This window comes from Anas acuta, chromosome 6, assembly GCF_963932015.1.
Source record: "Anas acuta chromosome 6, bAnaAcu1.1, whole genome shotgun sequence".
Taxonomy (NCBI): domain Eukaryota; kingdom Metazoa; phylum Chordata; class Aves; order Anseriformes; family Anatidae; genus Anas; species Anas acuta.
Window position 1 is genome coordinate 27996190 of NC_088984.1, and position 19360 is coordinate 28015549.

A 19360-nucleotide genomic window follows, 5' to 3' on the forward strand; every position below is an offset into this window, starting at 1 on the left:
CTGAAGAAAAATGGTGAGGTTACTGCTGCTGAAAGACCCAATAGTTCTGCCTACATCCCCCAGTCACTGCATCTTCCCAGCTTTAGAGCTCATGCAATCACAAAGTACATGGAATTAAACACAAACCTGGCAAGTTTAGAAAAAGCCAGGATGATTCACTTAGTGCCAGGTAAGCTGCTAGGTCTTCTTCCTTCCTACAGATCCTAGATCCTCTTTTTCACTTTTGACATCTGCCTACAATGAAATATCAATAAACTACAGAGAAAATGTAACTGTACTAGAACAGTTATGAGCGCCAAAGTCAGGCAAACTCATTCAAACGGTTTTCATTTTTCTTCTTTAACACGTGCTATCACCATCTTTCTCATGACCATACCATACTGCTTTATCCAGAGCTTGTATCACATTTGGTCTGCAAGTTTGGTGCTGTTACTAATACAAGCGCTGTTGAAAGGACATTGAATTGTGCTGAAAATTGCTTCAGTTCACTAAGAGGGTGGCTGAAGAGGGGTGTGGCAGCAAAACTATTTTTCACCCTGGCAAGCAGGCAAAAGGTGCGGCTGAATGAGACAGGATTGTGGCTGGAAGAGACCAACCTGCTCCCCTTCAGCATGCCCTGAACCACAGCTTCTGCTACAACGCTGCACCAGTATTCAGACCCTTTCAAAGCCTGGCTGAGCTCACCAACCCTACAAAATATATTACATATATTTGAGAAAAAAATAGGTAGATAGGGAGTATTTCTTTTCTTTCAAGTGAGTGATCTGAACTGACTCACAGAAGGGTCTGTTGAGTCCCACAGTTAGAATAGAGGATCAATCCCAGCCACAGGTAAAAAGAGTTCTTTAGTAATAATAGAGCACAGTTGTGTTTTCCTTGAGCTCTACTATTGCTAGTAGCTTTCACCACAGCTCCTTCACAGCAATCACAATTAAGTGATTATTAATCACTTAATCTCCTGAAATCTCTCTATTAATATATACTTTTAATATGGTACTCATCTATGAATTTTTTTAAAGTTCACATATTGGATGCCTTAACAGTGATGCACAGCACAACCTCCTCTAGAATTGCAATTCTAAGGCAAAAAAACAACAATGCTACTCAGTACAAATGTAAAAACTCTGCACAAAATACAAGCATAGACAAACATTACTGTTACAAAGACAAATATGGGACAAAAACATCAGACTGAAGCTTGTCTGTTCAATCCAATGTAGTCCCCTTGCAGGCAAGTACTGAGAAAATCTACATGATCACATTTATTTTTCAATAAGACCTCTGACTCATCCAGTACACTGAGGAAACATTGTTCAAAGAACAGAATATTGAATAGTTTTTTGTTTCAAGTTCTCCTGCCAAGATATAACAGCCTTTGGATCAGAGGATTGCCAGAAGAAGGTCACAGTCAGGGCACTGAATGGGGGGTAGCTGTGAAGAGGTTACTGGGCCGCCATCAACGTGGCCGTACTTTCTCACCCTCAAAAAATTTGAACTTATTTATGCACAAAATGATCTCAATTCAGGTAAGTTATGGTACAAGAAATCATCTGATCCTATCTTCAGATTAGTCTGCATGGGGATTTATTTCAGGGGTGCCCCTAAGGTTTCCAGTGGCAGCTCTTGGTGTTTGGAGCCTGATGGAGCAGCAACAACCTGCAGAACACCTGGGTCTGGTAACGGTCTGGAAAGTAGGACACCACAATTAAAAAAAAATAAATAAATAGCACCACTTGTACAGAAGTCGATGTCTCCAAAGATAACACCTGGATCTGTTTTCACCTTGTATAACCTGCATTTCCAAAACAGTTTCCAGATATCTGCAGAATAAAGCTGACCTATCAACTGTTAAGTTGCTTTTTACACAGTCTCTTGCAATTCAATTTAAGAGATCAGAACATAAAAAATGCATGTGGAAAACTCACTAGCAGCAGAATCGTGCTAGAATTATAGAATCATATAACATCCTGAGTTGCAAGGGACCCACAAAGATCTTCAAGTCCTATTGCTGGCTCCACACAGGACCACCCAAAAATCAGACAATCTGTCTGAGAGTGTTGTCCAAACTGAACTCTGGCCGGCTCAGTTACATGACCACTGCCCTGGGGAGCCTGTTCCAGTGCCTGACCATCCTCCTGGTGAAGAACCTTTTCTTGATAACCTTTTCTGACCTCCTGTCCCAGCTCCACGCCGTCCCCTCGGGTCCTGTCGCTGTCCCCAGAGAGCAGAGCTCAGTGCCTGCCCCTCTGCTCCCCTCGTGAGGGAGCTGCAGGCCGCCATCAGGCCTCCCCTCAGCCTGCTCTGCTCGGGGCTGAGCAAACCAAGGGGCCTCAGCCACTCCTCATACGTCTTGCCCTCTAGACCCTTCACCATCTTTGTTGCCCTCTGTTGGGTGCTCTCTAATACTTTTATGTCCTTTTTATACTGTGCTACCCAAAATGGCAAAAAAAAAAAAAAAAAAAAGTATAAAGCAATAGATTTTGACATTTGACTCCATAAGCTTTGGCAAACTTAAGGCACCACAGGCATTACCCTTCCAAATGCAGTGACTATTTAATGACTAGACATGGTTTATTAAATCTTTAGGTGTCAGAACAAAGACAAAATTGTCAGAAGATCAAGCTAAAAGGCTGCTCGTTTTTCCTTTTAAAGTTCAAGCAAATGGGCTTCCAGAACAGAGCTTATGTATGGGGATCACACAACACAGGGAAGATGGACAGGCGGGCAGGGGGATGCCATGGGACATGGCATGGATGCCATGTTAAATACCTGTCCCAGTACTTGCTCAGTCTATGTTTATTTAACAGGCTACTTGAAATCTGTTTCCAGCATAGCAGTTCACTAATGTATAAAAAAATCTGTTTTGCAGAAGTGCTTCTAAAAAGGATGTTGTTTATTTCTTAAGTAACCAATGAGGTCTGAACACTGCAATTTTAGGAAAGTATTACAAAGTTATACAATATTTACCTTCTGTTCCACCAGAAAGGCCTGGGGCATAGACATCTAACCATACAAATACAATCAATCAATCAATCAATAAATAAATAAATAAAGGACTGTTCTTTCTGAAAGTTATGAATTTTAAGTTACTTTTTTCAGTGTAAGTCATTACATAATACACAGTTATGCCTCAACACCACATTTTATATGGCTACTACCACCAAGACTTCAAAGATTGGGAGATAACAAAGGAAATGCACTAGCATTTTTAAATGGACACCTCAAATCACAATTTAAATTGTTTGATGATTTGGTTTAAACATTCATAAGTCAAATTCTTTACTATTTCCAACAGATAAACATTTCAATGCTGCATATTATTTTACATGGGATTAAAGAAGTCCCTATATAACTAATACAAAAAAAGCAGGTACTGTTAGAGTTAAGGATTTCAAACAGCTATATTTAGTCCCTTCATTCTGAGTGACGATCAGAAGACACTTTAATAGTCTCAGCACATTTTATAAGCAGCTGTGGAATTTAAAATCGATTAAATCCCAGTCAATCTAATATGTAGAAGTTCCCCACGTTTCCTCTACAAATGCAAGTTTCACTTGCTCATTCATCCAAACTGATTAGGATTATCAGAAATTCCCCAGTCTTCTCTCTGCACTCTTGCCTTATATGAGGAAAAAAAGAATCCAATTGAGCTACTATCCACGAATTTGCCATGGCTTTATTAAGTCACAACAGCATTTTACTTTTTCATTCCTGGAAAATATAGCCTTTGCAGAAGTTTGCTGGACAGCTTCTTATAAGCCGCAAAAGCATATGTCCTGAGTTACATCAACTTCCCCATTATCTGTTAGTATGACACTTAAACCCTTTTTTTTCTTTTTTAATAGAGAAAATCGGTTTCTGTGTAACAGTTACTATATTCTTTAAGGCAGGATCTGGTAATCTTAAGTAATAAACTTCTACTAGAAAATGACAGCGAGGTAGCCCCTGAGTCCCCTCCAAAAAAAATACAAATCATTTTCTATGGGAATAACCCAAGGAATAATCTCCCAAGCTCTGTAACAGCATCCTCCTTAAAAATTCAAGTGACAGATAGGTAACAAACAATAAATGATAAATACGCAATCTCTGAATATACTGACATTAAGCAATACAACCAAGATTTTATGAACTTGGCTCTTCTATTACAGCTCCAGCCCCTCAAAGCCTGAGCAGCATCTAGTTCACTTCTCACTTACGTAACAACTTTATTCCTTACATGCAGATTTTTTACTGCTGAAAATCTGTTTAGTACTAGTAGAGGCGTATTTGTACAAGATTTCTGTTTTGGAAATATAATTTCTTTCCCCAAAAAACTGCCTTAGTGTATTACTGAAAAAACTGTTTTACTAAACATTACTAAAAATTCTGTTTTTCAAAGCTCTCAAATTTTAAGTTTTTCAATATCCACAATCTGCAAAATTTTTCTGATGTTACATGAGTCAATGTTTCTTAGCACATATCTTGGTCTGTAAGAAAATAACTGAATCGTAACATTCCTAGACTCTCTATAGAGTTGTCTGGATAAATCCTCCTGCACTTCAGAAATGAGATGCAACGTTTTTAGCTTCTCTAGGGAACAAGGGCAAGGGAGTTTTCCAGAACTGTCTTACTTTTCATCTTTTTCAGTGTACGTGACTTAACACATAAACCATGGGGTTAAAAACTGACAAGTGGATAATAATTTTAAAGCCTCATATACTTCTCTTAGATACTGAAGTCTTCTTTCAACAGCTATACTGATTTCTTCAAAGATTTAGAAAGTAATTTTAGTTCACAGATAATGGAAAATATTTTTAGAGTTTAAAATTCTAAAACTTTTATAGTTGATATGTTTCCCTTCCTGTAACATTCTTGAAAGCAACATTATTCTACCTTCATCTCAGAAGAAGAAGGACTGAAAAAGCAAGCAATTCTGATGAGTTGTACAGCTTTTGCTAATCGCTGACAAGTCACTGCAGCTAGGAAAACAAAAAGTAATTTCAAAGTCACTATTCTGCACAGATTTTCCTTGAGGTCTTACTGCAACTTCCTTTGTTATAACTGATAATACAATTCAATATAAGAGCTACCACTGAAGTCCATTCCTGCAGAAGCTGGAAATTGGTAACATTCTTAACATGAAATCATAGAATCATTAGGATTGGAAAAGACTTTCAAGATCATCTGGTCCTGGCAACTTGAGGTCATTTCCTCTAGTGCTATCACCTGTGAAAAGAGGCCAACCCCCAGCTCCCCACACCTTCCTTTCAGGTAGTTCTAGAGAGCAATACGGTCTCCCCGAGCCTCCTCTTCTCCAGACTAAACAACCCCTCCTCCCTCAGATGCTCTTCATATGACTTGTGCTCCAGACCCCTCACCAGCTTCGTAGCCCTAATGGACATGTATCCCTTCAAGGTCCCTTCCAATCCCTAGCATTCTGTGATTCTGTGAACATAAAACCACCATAGAGTTCCTATTTTATCATCTGATTCATCAACCAAAAGCAGTGCATCAATGTAATCAATTTTTTCCCCCTTTAATCACAATGGAGAAGCATTGCACTTACAGAAATATCTTGATTTAAAATAACTGGAACCACATTTTGCCAAAGATATTTCTACCACTTGCACACAACAGTATTATTCCCTTTCCAATGAACAGTCATATTGTCCGGTGTTGTGCTAGAAGCACAACAGTCTTTATACAGCAACAGTCAACAATTTTACTACAGTCATTCTACCAAATATGATTTCCAGTGAAAGCAACTGCAACATAAGTTCTCAAGTCTTGAAGTTCAGAATTTCCCCATAAAAGGGCACTGAGAATCTATTTCATGTGATAACAGTTTTCATAATGTCAGTACTGCATGAGCCATCGATTTGTCCAACAATATGCTTCAGTCACCACAGGGAATTATAATAATTAGTAAATTCTATTTGACTTTTCAAACCATTGCTTGTTTTAATATAGCAAGACTACCTCTTGTTATTACTTAGCTGATGTCACTTTTAGTTTGTGATCACTACTTAGGGGTTTACCTTCTTCACCACACCAAGCCTGCTAGGATTTTGCAGCACACAGGCTTCTCTCAAAATTTAAGACCCATATAACTTGCTAGGGCAAGAGTTATAAATAACAGGAATTATAAACAGCCATTTCAATATCTAAAATATTATTTATAATCTTAACACTAGTGTAAGATTACAATGCTGAGGCCATAGCTACCAGTACCAGAGGGACATGGAGCTACTGGAGCGAGTCCAGAGGAGGGCTACTGAGATGAGAGGACTGGAGCACCTGTCGAACGAGGACAGGCTGAGAGAGCTGGGCCTGTTTAGCCTAGAAAAGAGACGACTGAGCAGAGACCTCATCAATGTGTCTAAATATCTGAGGGGAGGGTGTCAAGATGATGGAGACAGTCTCTTTTAAGTTGTGCCAAGTGACAGGACAAGAGCCAACGGGCACAAACTGAAGCACAGGAGGTTCTGATCTGTGATTCTGACAGAAACTCAAATTAACTTGCCTATTAATGTGATGGCTGGAAGGAAGATATTCCCTTACTGGACAGTTACTTATGATGACTTCAATAATATTATTGTTATTAGACTGTAAAATGAAAATAGCATCCTTACTTTGTATGGTCTAGATTGGAGTTTCCTTTTAGAAGGTGAGTTTAGACTCTTGCTGCTCACTGGCTCAGGGTAGGTAGGACTGAAGTGCCAGGTGTCTTCTCAGATTGACGCTATTTGGCTAGTTTGCCAGCTAAGTAGGCACTGGGCCTGTGGGATGTGTCCTCCATCCAAAACGTTATTTTTGGCTGGAACAGATTTCTAAAACTGTTCAGAGATCAAACTTTACCAAAACAGTGAACTGGAGTGCTGGTGGAGCGGGAGAAGGAAGAAGAGACCGAGGAGAAAGGCACTGCTGTTGGGTTAAGCAGAACTGTGGTTTAGCTGGCACTCAGGTGACAGCATTTGTCCCTTATGTCTTTGTCCTCCTCCACCCTGTGCCTCAGCCTCCTGACTTTGCAAAGCTTGTTCTTACCCGTGATGGGGCAGGTGAGTGGTACTTTTGAGGTGTTCTGTCCAAAATCAGAGGCAGATTTGTTTTGTAATCTGCGAGATGCTGTAAGTGGAACTATCCCCAATGTTTCAGAGTTATCCAAGCACATTAATATAATTGCAGCAGTAATAAATGGGAGTCTTTTACCTGTTTGTTGGATTACTACAGTGAAAACGAGTTTTTCACATTTTTACTGGCGTGTTTAATACCCCCCTTTTTAATTATTTCAAATTAAAAGTCTCTTCCTTAAAAAGGAGGCGCAGTTACTTCTGCAGAGGAAATGTACTATTGTTATTACCCAAGTCTCAAGAGAGATGGCAGTTTACAAAACTGATGTGAAGAGTTCAAAGTCCTACATATCCCTCTTTAAGGCTGTGCGATAAAAACAAATTGACCTGTACAACTAGACTGGAAATTTTTCTCCCCTCTATTTTAGAGGGTAGTGAGAAGTGATTTTGAGGGTTGTCATTATGGAGTGTTGGGTTGGCCTTAAAGATGAGCAGTAACCATGCTGGAAAGTCTTATTGGAAAGTGGAGTAATATGGTTGACCTCGGTTTTGTCTATAATACTCCTTCCCTTTTGCTCTGATTGCCTCCTTCTCTATCGTTCTAATTTTCTGTCAGCGTTATTCTGCTCCCTCTGCCTTTTTTCCTATTTTCTGGGACATATGAGGATGAATCTGGTGTGTGTCTTAGCCAAGAGTATCCTCACACTTCTTATCTTCTGCTGTTTTTACTGAAAGCAGTTGCGTGTTTAGTGAAAGTGTTGCCTACTTGAAATCTGCAGATGTAAGGACATCCATTTTTGTTCTTTTCCTAATTTTATTGTTTCTTTAATTTCTAATTCTTTTTTTTTTTTTCCTAGGCTGCTTTCAAAGTAAACAGCTACTTTAGAAGACAGATGTGAGGTAATATTTTTTCATTTATCCTTAAAACAATATTCTCTGCTACTGCACGCTGTTTATACTTCACAGGCTGATGTCGAAGTTTAGAAAGTGTGTGTGCCTATGTATCTACAGGAAGTATCAGTTTATAGGCCGTCTCCTTCCTTCCCACTGGAAAAGTGTAATGCTGCATTTCTGCTACTTCCTCTGTGCCCTATTATCCTTTGTGTCATGGTTTTCTGATCAAGTTTTGGGGCACCCTTCTGCTTCTGCAAGAGCTCATTCTTTCCATTTCCCGTCTTAGGCACAAAAGATTCTCAGTGTTTAAAATGAGGATCTTGTTTGCCTTTTTTGTTTTCTGGCTGCTATGAAGGGGGGTTGGAGGTTGTCTCTTGCAGTCCCCCCTCTCTGTGTAGGGCACTCTTTCACCAGACTAAGCAGCAATTGCCCAGAAGCAGAATTCCTGTCCACGGGCTTTTATCTTGAGATATATCTGGTGCTTGTCTGGTGGTGTGGTACAGTGGAGAAGAATTAGCATGAGAGAAAAAGCACACTTTTTAAAAGCAAGTTAGTGAGTTGAATTGACTTAGCACATAAGCAGATGGGCTTTACACTGACTGGCAGGATTAAATCCTGAGGAGAAGGGTGGAGCAGGACTTAGTGATTTAGCTCCACTGCAATGTGAGTCTATGCCCAAAATAAGTTGTTTTGGTGTCTGCCTGTATCTGTGCTTCTTCTCCTCCAGAGCTGTCCTGGATTCAGTCTGGAATGAGTCATTTTCTTTGCTGGTTACAGCAGCGCTTAGAGCTTTTCTAGAACTTGAATTATAAAAAATTGCATGGTGCAAGATCAATACATTAGTGCACCACAGACCTGCGATTAATCAGAGGCAAGGAAAATACAAGCTACTTGATATGTTACCAGATAGGATTTGAAAAAGCCACTCGCATACAGAAAACTGAAAATCTGTAATGGTAGGTTCTTTGAATACAAGTTGGAGCCTTCAGCTTTGCCCCACCAGGAAGAGGATTCTGCAGGCCGGTCCTGGAACTGCAGCTTCTTTGGAGATGAGAAAAGCTGGGGATTCAGGGTTCTGTTTTCCCTTGTCTTGCAGCAAGGTATATGGGTGGAAAGGAAACAGTAAGGGCATATGTGCCATGGGAGATAACAATGCATCAGTGAGGTTGAAAAGAGTATTCCTGTCAATGGTATAAAGATTATGGGTGACCACTTTTTGTGCTGAGCAGATTCAGTTTACCACTTTCAGTAAGTACCACGTGCTGTGCAAGGTCAATAGTGGGAACATGTAATTTGGAAGGGCAGAGGGGGCTAATGGTGAGCATTGATGCAGTGCCTTCCCTCTTCACCAGGCTTTCAAAGATTCTTTGCCCTCTCAGGATTTCACGTGGCCATGTTACATGTCAGCAGAGCCCCTTGCTCAGGACCTGCTGGTAGGTCCGACTTTGGTGCTAGCGGCATGTGCTGTGTACGTGCCACATTGTGCTGCTCATCCCTGTTACTGCCCCCTGTGCAAGGCTCTGTGCCACCCTGGAGCTTCGGCATTATGATCCTGTTATTAATAAAACAAGGTGGGCTTCAAGCTTACCCCTGCATGCCCTGTGCTTTTATAACTATATGCCTTTCACCTTTGATCTGTGCATCAACTTCTTGGCAGCAACTATCTGCACGTGGTAAAACTGTGTTAAGGGGCAGTTGAGGGGTAAAAGGTATGCTACTGTGTTTTGTCATCTTTTGAGGTCCTTTTGCTTCCTGGAGTGATGACTGACTTCTGTGAAAGTTCAGTGGAATGAGATCTCTCCTATATTATAAGGAATATTAAGAAAATGCAGAGATCTGTCTTCACAAAGAAAACGTCTGGCATATTATGTCATTAAAACACGCTGGGAAGGCTAGATTTGGAACTAACATTCAAGATCACTGGAAAATATTTGTTTACAATTGTTTTCTAACAAAAATACTTAAGTTTCGAATTTCAGGTGTTCGTGTATAATTTGTACTTGGTGGGAATTCTTTCAGTCTGCAAAGAGTACTCTCTGTTTCCAGAGACAAGAGCCAGGTAAGGATTTTTCTTTAAAAAAATAATGCTCAGAAAAAATAAATCAGAAACTTGGTATTTGAAGAAAGCAAGCACTTGCACACTTTTTTCTTTTTTTTTTTTTTGTCTGAGTAGACCTCACTAAAAACTATAGAAAATGGCTAGATGATGTTACAGTATATATCGTGTGAATTACAATGGCTGTACTTTGGACTGTTCGGTTTTGCTCTTTGCCTTGTTTCTAATGCCGCTGGGTTACATTTGAGCACAGTAAAATTCATGACTTTGAAACTGATCAGTACTCAAAACCGATGAACCCAGAGCCCTCAATAAGCAGGAGTTAGAGGTCTTTTTCTCCTTGTTCTAGTGCCACTGTGTTATGATTCAATGAGTATGTGCATCAAGGATTCTCAGTCCAGAGCTCTGCCAGTTTGGTTCAGTATGGTCTCCACTGACTTCTGGTTGCATGCATAATTTACCCAAAGGACACGAGTAGGAAGAGGGATTATTTTGGCTGCTTTGTGTTTCTGTGTTGCTGGTTGCGAGTTTGTCTTTCTTGAGTAGTTTAGTAAACTGAGAAATTATCTTGTGGTGGTCAAAGCCTGAAACGTAGCTTGATGTGTCAGCAGTAGCACAGTGCTAGAGTTACTGTGTGCCCTTGTCTCTGTGCTCCCTTTTCAGCTACATCAGCCTTGTTTGTGAGGGTTTGGGTTACTTTTCTTGAGCAATGCAGTGAACTGGCTTGTCACAGAAGTATTGCAGTAGTAGTTGACTAATGTGATTGTGGGACAGATGAAGGAACATGTAAAGAAAATGAGTATTTTTTTAATAGCCGGAAATGCTGTTCTAATTAAAGTGGCTGGACCAATTTACACCTGTATTTCTAGACTTTTCAAACCTGTTGTGATGCCATGAATTGAAGTATCAGCAACTATTGCCTAAATGAGTATGAAGCTGTGGTTTTTGTCATATATTGACATTACTCTGATTTGGTTTATTTTTATTTTCATAGGATATCAATTTCAATTTTTATCAGCACCTGAAACTGGCCATTAAGCTAAAGCAAATCAGAATCTTCACTTGCTTATGAAAGGTGTTTTTCAGATGTACTTCAGGCTGTATAGATTCTTTTAAAACAAAAACTTTGGATGCTGGAAATGCTAATACAGAGCTGCAGGAGGCACGGGCCGTTCCAGAGACCACAGAGTCAAAGCCTACAAAATGTAGCTCTGTGGCTCTCTCTCATTCCTGGTTCAGGTAAAGTGAAATTTTATTGACCTTGCTTTTAATAACAGAAACTTGTAAAACAGCACGCAATAAACTAGAGAAACCTTGCATAGTTTTCCACCAGGAAGAGAAAGGAAACTGGATCCATGTGGAGCAGTTTCTAATCATCGGTAACGTGCCTCTGAGACCCATTTGGCTAATTCCTACTCAGGCAACAGATCCTACCTCAAATAGCCAGGACCTGAAAGATGGGAAGGCAGCTTTGCTTGGTCTCCCTTTCCACGATGAGCGAGCAAAAAAACCTCCTCCTTTATCAACTTGCTGTATGAATTCTTACTTGGAAAATGGAATAATCTGGAAGAATTGTAGTAGAGATGTTAACATGGTTCCCAGCTCCAGAGAGTTTCTGTTCCTTTTAAATTGTTAATTTTTTAATTAAATTGTTAATTTCTGTACATAGGTGTCCCTCATCATCTCGCAGACCATCATCATCACAGAATGGTTGAGGTTGGAAGGGACCTCCGAAGATCAACGTCCAACTCCCCTGCTGAGCACGATCACCTAGAGCACGTTGCAAGGATGGCATCCAGGCAGGTTTTGAGTATCTCTAGAGAAGGAGACTTCACAACCCCTCTGGGCAGCCTGTTACAGTGCTCTGTTACCCTTACAGTAAAGAAATGCCTTCTCATATTCAGCAGAAACCTCCTGTGCTTCAGTTTGTGCCCGTTGCCTCTCATCCTCTCGCTGGGCACAACTGAAAAGAGACTCTCTCCATCCTCTCGGCACCGTCCCCTCAGATATTTAGACACATTGATGAGGTCTCTGCTCAGTCGTCTCTTTTCCAGGCTAAACAGGCCCAGCTCTCTCAGCCTGTCTTCATATGACAGGTGCTCCAGTCCTCTCATCATCTCAGTAGCCCTCCTCTGGACTCGCTCCAGTAGCTCCATGTCCCTCTGGTACTGGGGAGCCCAGAACTGGACACAATACTCCAGGTGTGGCCTCACCAGGACTGAGCAGAGGGGGAGGATCACCTCCCTTGACCTGCTGGCAACACTCTTGTGAAAGCAGCCCAGGATACCGCTGGCCTTCTTGGCCCCAAGGGCACACTGCTGGCTCGTGGTTAGCCTGCTGCCCACCAGGACTCCCAGGTCACTCTCTGAGCTGTGGAATTCCATATGCACATTCACCATCTTCATTTCAACCAGTAGCAAGTGAAATCCTCTACCTAGAGGTCAGTTACAGGCTGTGTAAATCCCCCCTTTGCACTATCAAATCGATGATCTTCTTAAAGTAACAATCTCTTATTAATAACAATCCCAGACATGCATTACACAACAGAAATATAAGAGTGACAAAAGTTGTGAACGCACTTAGAGACACAGCAGCGAAACAATGATTTCCACAAGGTCAAACCACGATAATTATGTTCTCCAAATATTTCAGGAGTGTAATGTTCATGACATCACTTTTGTTTTGTAATCAAAATCTGTCAGACCATTATTATAAAATAAATTGAAAAAAAAAATCAGAAATCTGCTTCCTTTACACAGAAGGTGACTTATTTCAGTAGCAAACCAGATCAAAGGGTATCAACTATCCTGGAAGTTCATCAGCGAACCACTACTTGAGAACTGTGTCAAGTGTAACATGCAAGGACAAGTGTTGTAGACTTACTCAATCCCAATGGGCATTTGGCATACCTCACATATTATCATACAATTAACAGTTTCTGTTGGAGAGGCCCAGAAATTAAGCAACAAAGATGTTGCAGGTCAAGTTTTACAGATTGCCATCCACTTGCAAAGTATTTCTCTCTCCAGTCCTAACAGTTCTTCTCATTGCTATCTTCAGATTATATTTGCTTCCAAAATTAAAATGATCACAGCAGTGGTAAATAAATGTAACTTACACACATATGTTTTCAAGATTTTCATAATAGAAAACTCCCACCTTGAGACCAGAAAAAAAAAAACAACACACTTTATCATAAGGAAAACAGGTTAACTTGTGTGCACATCTTCCTCACCTGATTTTATACGCAGTATTTTAATACCACATCAATCCTGCTAGTGTAACACAATAAATTAATTTAAGCACGTCAGTTTTGACTTCCACCTTTAGGTATTTTATCGAAGGTGTTCTGTCCAAAAAAAGTGTTGTTATCAATTGTATTTTTAAAACCCAACCTGAGAGTTAGTATAGGCCTAGCAGAGATTACAAAAACCATTTGCTAGTCACAGAATAGCCAGAAAAGTCAGACACAAAACATCTTGATTTTTTTCAGGAAACCCTTCTTAGTAGGCACCTTCTTCTACTCAGATATATGCATTATACTAACTGCAGTATCTCAAAAGATGCTAAGACAAACAGACCAAGTCTCCTTGTCGGACACTTTTTTTTTTTTTATAAGAGAAATAAACAATTGAATCAGTATTATGCAAAACCAAGCTTTTTGCTAGGCAGACACAAACATCTCAATCTGCACATCAAACTTCCTATCTTTCTATCTAAATCCCAGGCTAAAATGTCATGCTTTCCACTAACTTAACTAGGTACTGGAAACACTTTGGAGCGATGCATTAAGGGTTGGAAAACATAACACCCCAAATAAATAATAAAATAAAGTTACAACTAAGGAAATACAAACACTTTTGTCTCTAGACTGATTCTGAAGACTGTTTGACAGAAGTCATCAAGAGGAGAATTTACCATCAGGCAAATTTGCAGTCAGCAGGGTAACTGCTATTTGAATTGAGGGAACACTGAATTGGGAGAAAAAAAAAAAAAAAGCCTATTTAGAGTAGATAATCTTTGCTAGGAGTTTCAGTTCAGTTCCAAAATAAGCCTTACTTACAAAACTCCCAGTAAACAGATGAAAACCCAAGTCCTTTTATTTGCATTTTAAAGCTGATCAGAAATTAAGACACCCTCCCCCCAAAAACAAACAAACAAAAGCAAACAAAGAGAAAAGCCTTATACCATTGCAACACTGGTCAAACAGCTGCCTGAAGGCCTATTATCCCACACTCGTCTCCAAACGTCCAACATCTACTGAAGGCAAATCACATTATGCATCCACACGACCTGGTCTCATAAGAACTGCGTAACAACAAGTACAACACGAGTCCAGCAAAAGACACGAGTATAGTCTAATGTTGTGTGAGATCCTGAGCCACAAGCTGAGGGACGTACCACAACCAACATCTCTAGAAGACAAACCGGAGCTTCATATATTCTTGAAACACCAGGATCTATTTCTATCACAATAAGTGTTTGATGACCTCTCAAGCTTCTCTCTCTTACCCAAAAGAGGCATCTAATTGCAAATGCCAGCAAATTGCAGTAACATACCATGGAAAAAATATAGCTAAAAATTATGAGAAAGCACAAGGGAACAGCCAAAACACATTCCGACATAGTTTTAAAATAAAATGTGGTTTTAGTGAATGGATAAATTATATAAGTAGCATTTGTGTCTAAATGAGAACTGTTCTTCAACATTATCACATATTAACGAAAAGCGCTGTACAAATACTTTATAGACATAAAAATTCACATAAACATGATATGCTATCATAAAAGAGATGGAGGCTTTAAAACAAAAAAAAACAAACACATTTGACGTTTATCTTACAAAATCTCCACTGCAGATTTAATTTTAAGCAAAAAAAAGGGAGATTTTTTTTTTCCCCTCTCAAGGAGAACTATACTAATACAGAATTGAAGTACTTGACTTTATCATCACTACTTTTGTGCTTTTACCAAGCATCCTGGCAAGCTCATTAGGGAACCACTCATCTCTCCATAACATCAAGAAGTTGCAGCATCTTACAGTCACAAGTTAGGAAAACTTCCGCACGGTCCACAGGTTAATGAGATACAGTTCAGCTTAGCTGCTGCTGACTTCCTCAAAATTGTCCTTATCTCCCAAAGAGGTTGTGGCAGACCTTTTAGTTTTCTTATCTTTATTAGTCAAGCAATAAAAGCAATTACGATGCTGCTAAAACAAAGCAACACAGTAGAATTTCACATCTGTTTTTTCCCCCACCTATTACTTTTCCATTACATAAAGAATGTAAATAATTGTAATTTAAAACATTAAGAGAGCTCCTGTAAAAGTGAAAGGATGCATCACACAACACAAGATCAGAACTGCAGCATGGCAGAGTCCCATTCCCATGCAAAACTCTTATAAGCTGAACTGCTGCACTTCAGTTCAGATTTTGAATTGTTCAGAAGGAAGCAATGTGCATTGTCTGTTTTCATTTTTCTCCTCCTCTAAAGGCAAACACTTCTCCTAACTTTCATTACAACAACCTGAGGCAAAAGGAGAGGAAATTCTTAATCATCTCCCTGATTTATTTATAAATGACAATAATTTAATTAAAAAGAACATATTTTATTCCTGTCCCAACACAGCACGCATGACATCTCACCAAAATACACATACAAAGTAGGAAAGCACTCGATCTCAAATTTCCTTTTCCTCCCTTGACACTTCCTCTCGCATTATGGAAACATCCTTCCAAGTGTGACCTTCGCTAATCTAGAGCTTATTCACCATAAGAAATCCCCCTTTGAACCTCTGTTCAGTCTGCTCATGCCCCCCCGCAAAAGTCCCAGCCTCGGTTAAGGCAGAGGCCAACTACAACATCCACATGCAGAGCTCAGGACAGCATTGTGCATACAGGAAAAAGGCTTCTGACAACTTCAGCAAACTGAATCTAACAGTGGCCTCGGACTGTGATCTGTTAAAGACCACAAATACCTGTTGCTTTGTTGTAGCATTAAGTAGCATTTGTGTTGTAGCATCATGTAAGTCCATCTCAGAGGAGGATACTCCCCTGTCTATAGAAGAGCAAAATAACTGACCATCTCTGCAAGTATCAACTTACTCTTTCCAGAAGTAGATATGAATTTTGTGCTGTACTCTATTTTATATAGATTAAAATACAAATATATAATTTGAGATCATTATTCCTTCCTGCCCAAGTAAACAAGATCTGAATATTGATTACAGAGACGTCCGCTAAAGCAGCGCGTGCAAACACCAGGCGATCAGAGAACACAAATGCATAAAATAGTTTTGGATGTTGAAGGATTCCTACCCAGAAACACTTTGAAGACATCTGGGCAAGGCAGAAAAGGAATAGCAAAAAAGGGAATCAGATCTCCCACACAGGCAGTGATAAGCCCTGGTGCTATTTCAGCCATCCAGCAGCCGTGCAGCAGCAGGTTAAACGCAGAGAACCCGGCATTACTGTTCCTCTGCTTCTCCCCTACCTCTGCAGAAATGGTCCCACACCTGAGGAAAGACAGCTGACCTGTGAACCATTTCCTAAACCACCACCTTTCAGCCAGCACACCTGAGGTAAAATAACCCAGGTTCAGCCAGCACACCTGAGGTAAAATAACCCAGGTTTTGCCCACCTGAACACACTGATCTGAAAACTGCAACACTCAAGGAGGAGATCAGTTGCTTCTACCTCAGGGCCACAGTATTAATAGCTTTTTATCTACTCTACTTCGAGGTATAGTCCAACCACATAGCCGGGGGAAGCATAACGAGCACCTGCTCCCAGAAGGCGCTGTCTTGGTCTCCTGCCCTGCCTGCTCTGCAGCACCCAGAGCCTGCCTGTCCATGTGGCCAGCCAGGCAACTAATGCACAAAAAAACAAACCAAACAACCAAAACAGTCTAACAACAGCACAAAACAAACAAATAAAAGCAATCCAAGAACACAAATGTAATTGCCACGGGGTCATAGGAGCATCATCATCATCAAACATGAGTGGAGATAGCAGGACGAAACCGTGCCTTTGGGGACAGCAGACAGGCAGAAGGACTTAACTACAGCACCAGGAGAGAAACCTCGCTCTGCCACCGCATCTCTGTGAAACCAGGCCAGGAGAGGAATGTAACCTCATTGCCTCACTGGTCCTTGGGACAGTGAAAAATATAAAAAATATTTTGAATCGTAGCTAAAGGCTTGATATCTTAGCTATTATTAAGAAATGGTACCAAAAAACAAGAAAAGAAAAAAAAAAGGGTGATATTTTCACAGAACCCAGTCACACAACAAGCAGAGACCGCAAGCGAAAGACACTAACAGGACTTCTGGAACTACCCGCCTGCTGGAATCCAAATAGCTGCTTGAGAAGAAACTTGACTGCCCTCTGACCTGAGCCCAGCAGAGCACATTTCAGCCCGGGTGCTGAGAAGCCGCTCCGGGCTCGCTGCATAGACCCGCTGGGGAACGAAGCCCCCCCGGGCCCACCCCGCCCGGCCGCGTCCTCCCAGCCGCCCACCGAGAGCCGCAGCGCGGCGTGAGGCGGCGCAGGGCGGCCAGGCCGCGGCCTCGCAGCCCCCCGGCACCCCCGCGGGCTGTGGCAGAGGCACCGCGCCCCGGCCCGGCCCGAGGAGCCGAGCCCCCCCCGGCCCCGCTCTCACCTTCCGACAGCTCCAGCTCCAGCTCCGCCAGGCTCTCTCGCACCTCGGGCGGCAGCGGCACGGCGTCCAGGGAGCAGCCCCCCCGCTCCGCCGCCATGGCGCGGGCCCCGCCGCAGCCGCCGCCCAGCGCGGCCCCAGGCGGGAGGACGGGGAGCGGCCGCGGCCGCAAGGCGCGGAAGGGACGGGCGGGGAGCGGGAGGAAGCGCCGAGCCGCGCCGCACCGGGCCGCACCGGGCCGGCCCCCGCGCACCGCGCAGCCGCCGCCGCAGCCCCCGGAGGCTGCCCCCTGGCGGCGCAAGCAGGGCTAGGACCCGCCGCGGAGGTTGGCTCCGAGAGGGGGCTTCAGGAGGAGCCGGCCGCCTCCGCCTGCGACGCCCGCGGAAGGGTCTCCTCACACGCGGGGCAGTGGCAGGGGAGCCCCCCTGAACCTTCAGGGTTGACGTTTTCTCCGCACATGCTCTTTCTTGAGTGGTGTGGCGGAAGAACATGGCCCTTCCACCACAGCTGGTGTCCCCATGGTGTCCCCTCCCTTCAGCAGGAAGGAAAATGACAGAGGATGAAGGGTCTCTGTTTATTTCTGAATACAGGACAACTCACTAGTTGGACTAGTGTCCTGTAGTGAGGTGCCTGTGTCACAGGTGTAAGGAATCGTGGAATCATAAAATATCCTGAGTTGGAAGTCCATCAAGTCCAACTCCTGGCACCACAAACGTCTACCCAAAAGTTCAGACCATAAGCACAGTCCAAACGCTTCTTAAACTCTGACAGGCTTGGTGCCATGACTACATCCCTGGGGAGCCTGTTCCAGTGCGTGACAACCCTCTCACTGAAGAACCTCTTCCTGATGCCCAGCCTGAACCTCCCCTGTCACAGCTTGAGTCCATTCCCCTAGGTCCTGTCACTGGTCACTAAAGAGAACAGATCAGCGCCTGCCCCTCCACTCCCTCATGAGGAAGCTGTAGGCTGCAATTAGGTCTCCCCTCAGCCTCCTCTTTTCCGGGCATGTGGTGCCCAGAACTGCACACAGTACTCGAGGTGAGGCTGCACCAGCGCAGAGTACAGCAGGATAATCACTTCCCTTGACCGACTAGCAATGCTCTGCTTGATGCACCCCAGGTTACATTTGGCCCTCCTGGCTGCCAGGGCACACTGCTGGCTCACATTCAGCTTGCTGTCAGCCACAGCCCCCAGATCCCTCTGTGGGGCTGCTCTCTAGTGTCTTGTTCCCCAGTCTGTACGTATAGCCATGTTTGCCCTGTCCCTGGTGCAGGACCCAGCACTTGCTTTTGTTAAACTTCATGCAGTTGGTGTTTGCCCAGCTCTCCAATCTGTCCAGATCTCTCTGCAAGGCCTTTCCACCCTCAACAGAGTCAACAACTCCTCCAAGTTTAGTATCATCGTCAAATTTGTTCAAAATACCTTCTAGTCCTACATCCAAACCATTTATAAAAACATTGAAGAGAACTGGCTGTAAAATGGAGCCTTGGGGGACTCCACTGATGACCATCTGCCAGCCTGATGTGGACCCATTTACCACAACCCTTTGAGCCCTACCTGTCAGCCAATTGTTCACCCATTGTGTGATGTTTTTTGGTGTGATGTTTCGTCACATATTTAAAAAAGCCCTTTTTATCTTCTCCCACAGACCTAGCCAGCGTAAACTCTAATTGGGCTTAGGCCGCACGAATTTTCTCCCTACAAA

The 19360-nt window shown here is 42.4% G+C and overlaps 1 protein-coding gene across 22 annotated transcripts in view; it reads right to left on the minus strand.

Annotated features, from left to right (window-relative positions):
- The window catches only part of DIP2A (disco interacting protein 2 homolog A), a 115498-nt gene extending 97581 nt beyond the window's left edge, over positions 1 to 17917 (minus strand). For 17 of the 22 annotated variants that reach the window (XM_068686031.1, XM_068686016.1, XM_068686030.1 and 14 more), the window contains exon 1: positions 17659 to 17914. In XM_068686031.1, coding sequence (XP_068542132.1) covers positions 17659 to 17755 — 97 coding nt within the window. In that variant the 5' untranslated portion in view covers positions 17756 to 17914. Of the gene's footprint in view, positions 1 to 17658 lie in introns of all 22 variants that reach the window. The other 5 variants (XM_068686036.1, XM_068686034.1, XM_068686035.1 and 2 more) reach the window with 3 other exon arrangements.
- Positions 17918 to 19360: the final 1443 nt, after the last annotated feature.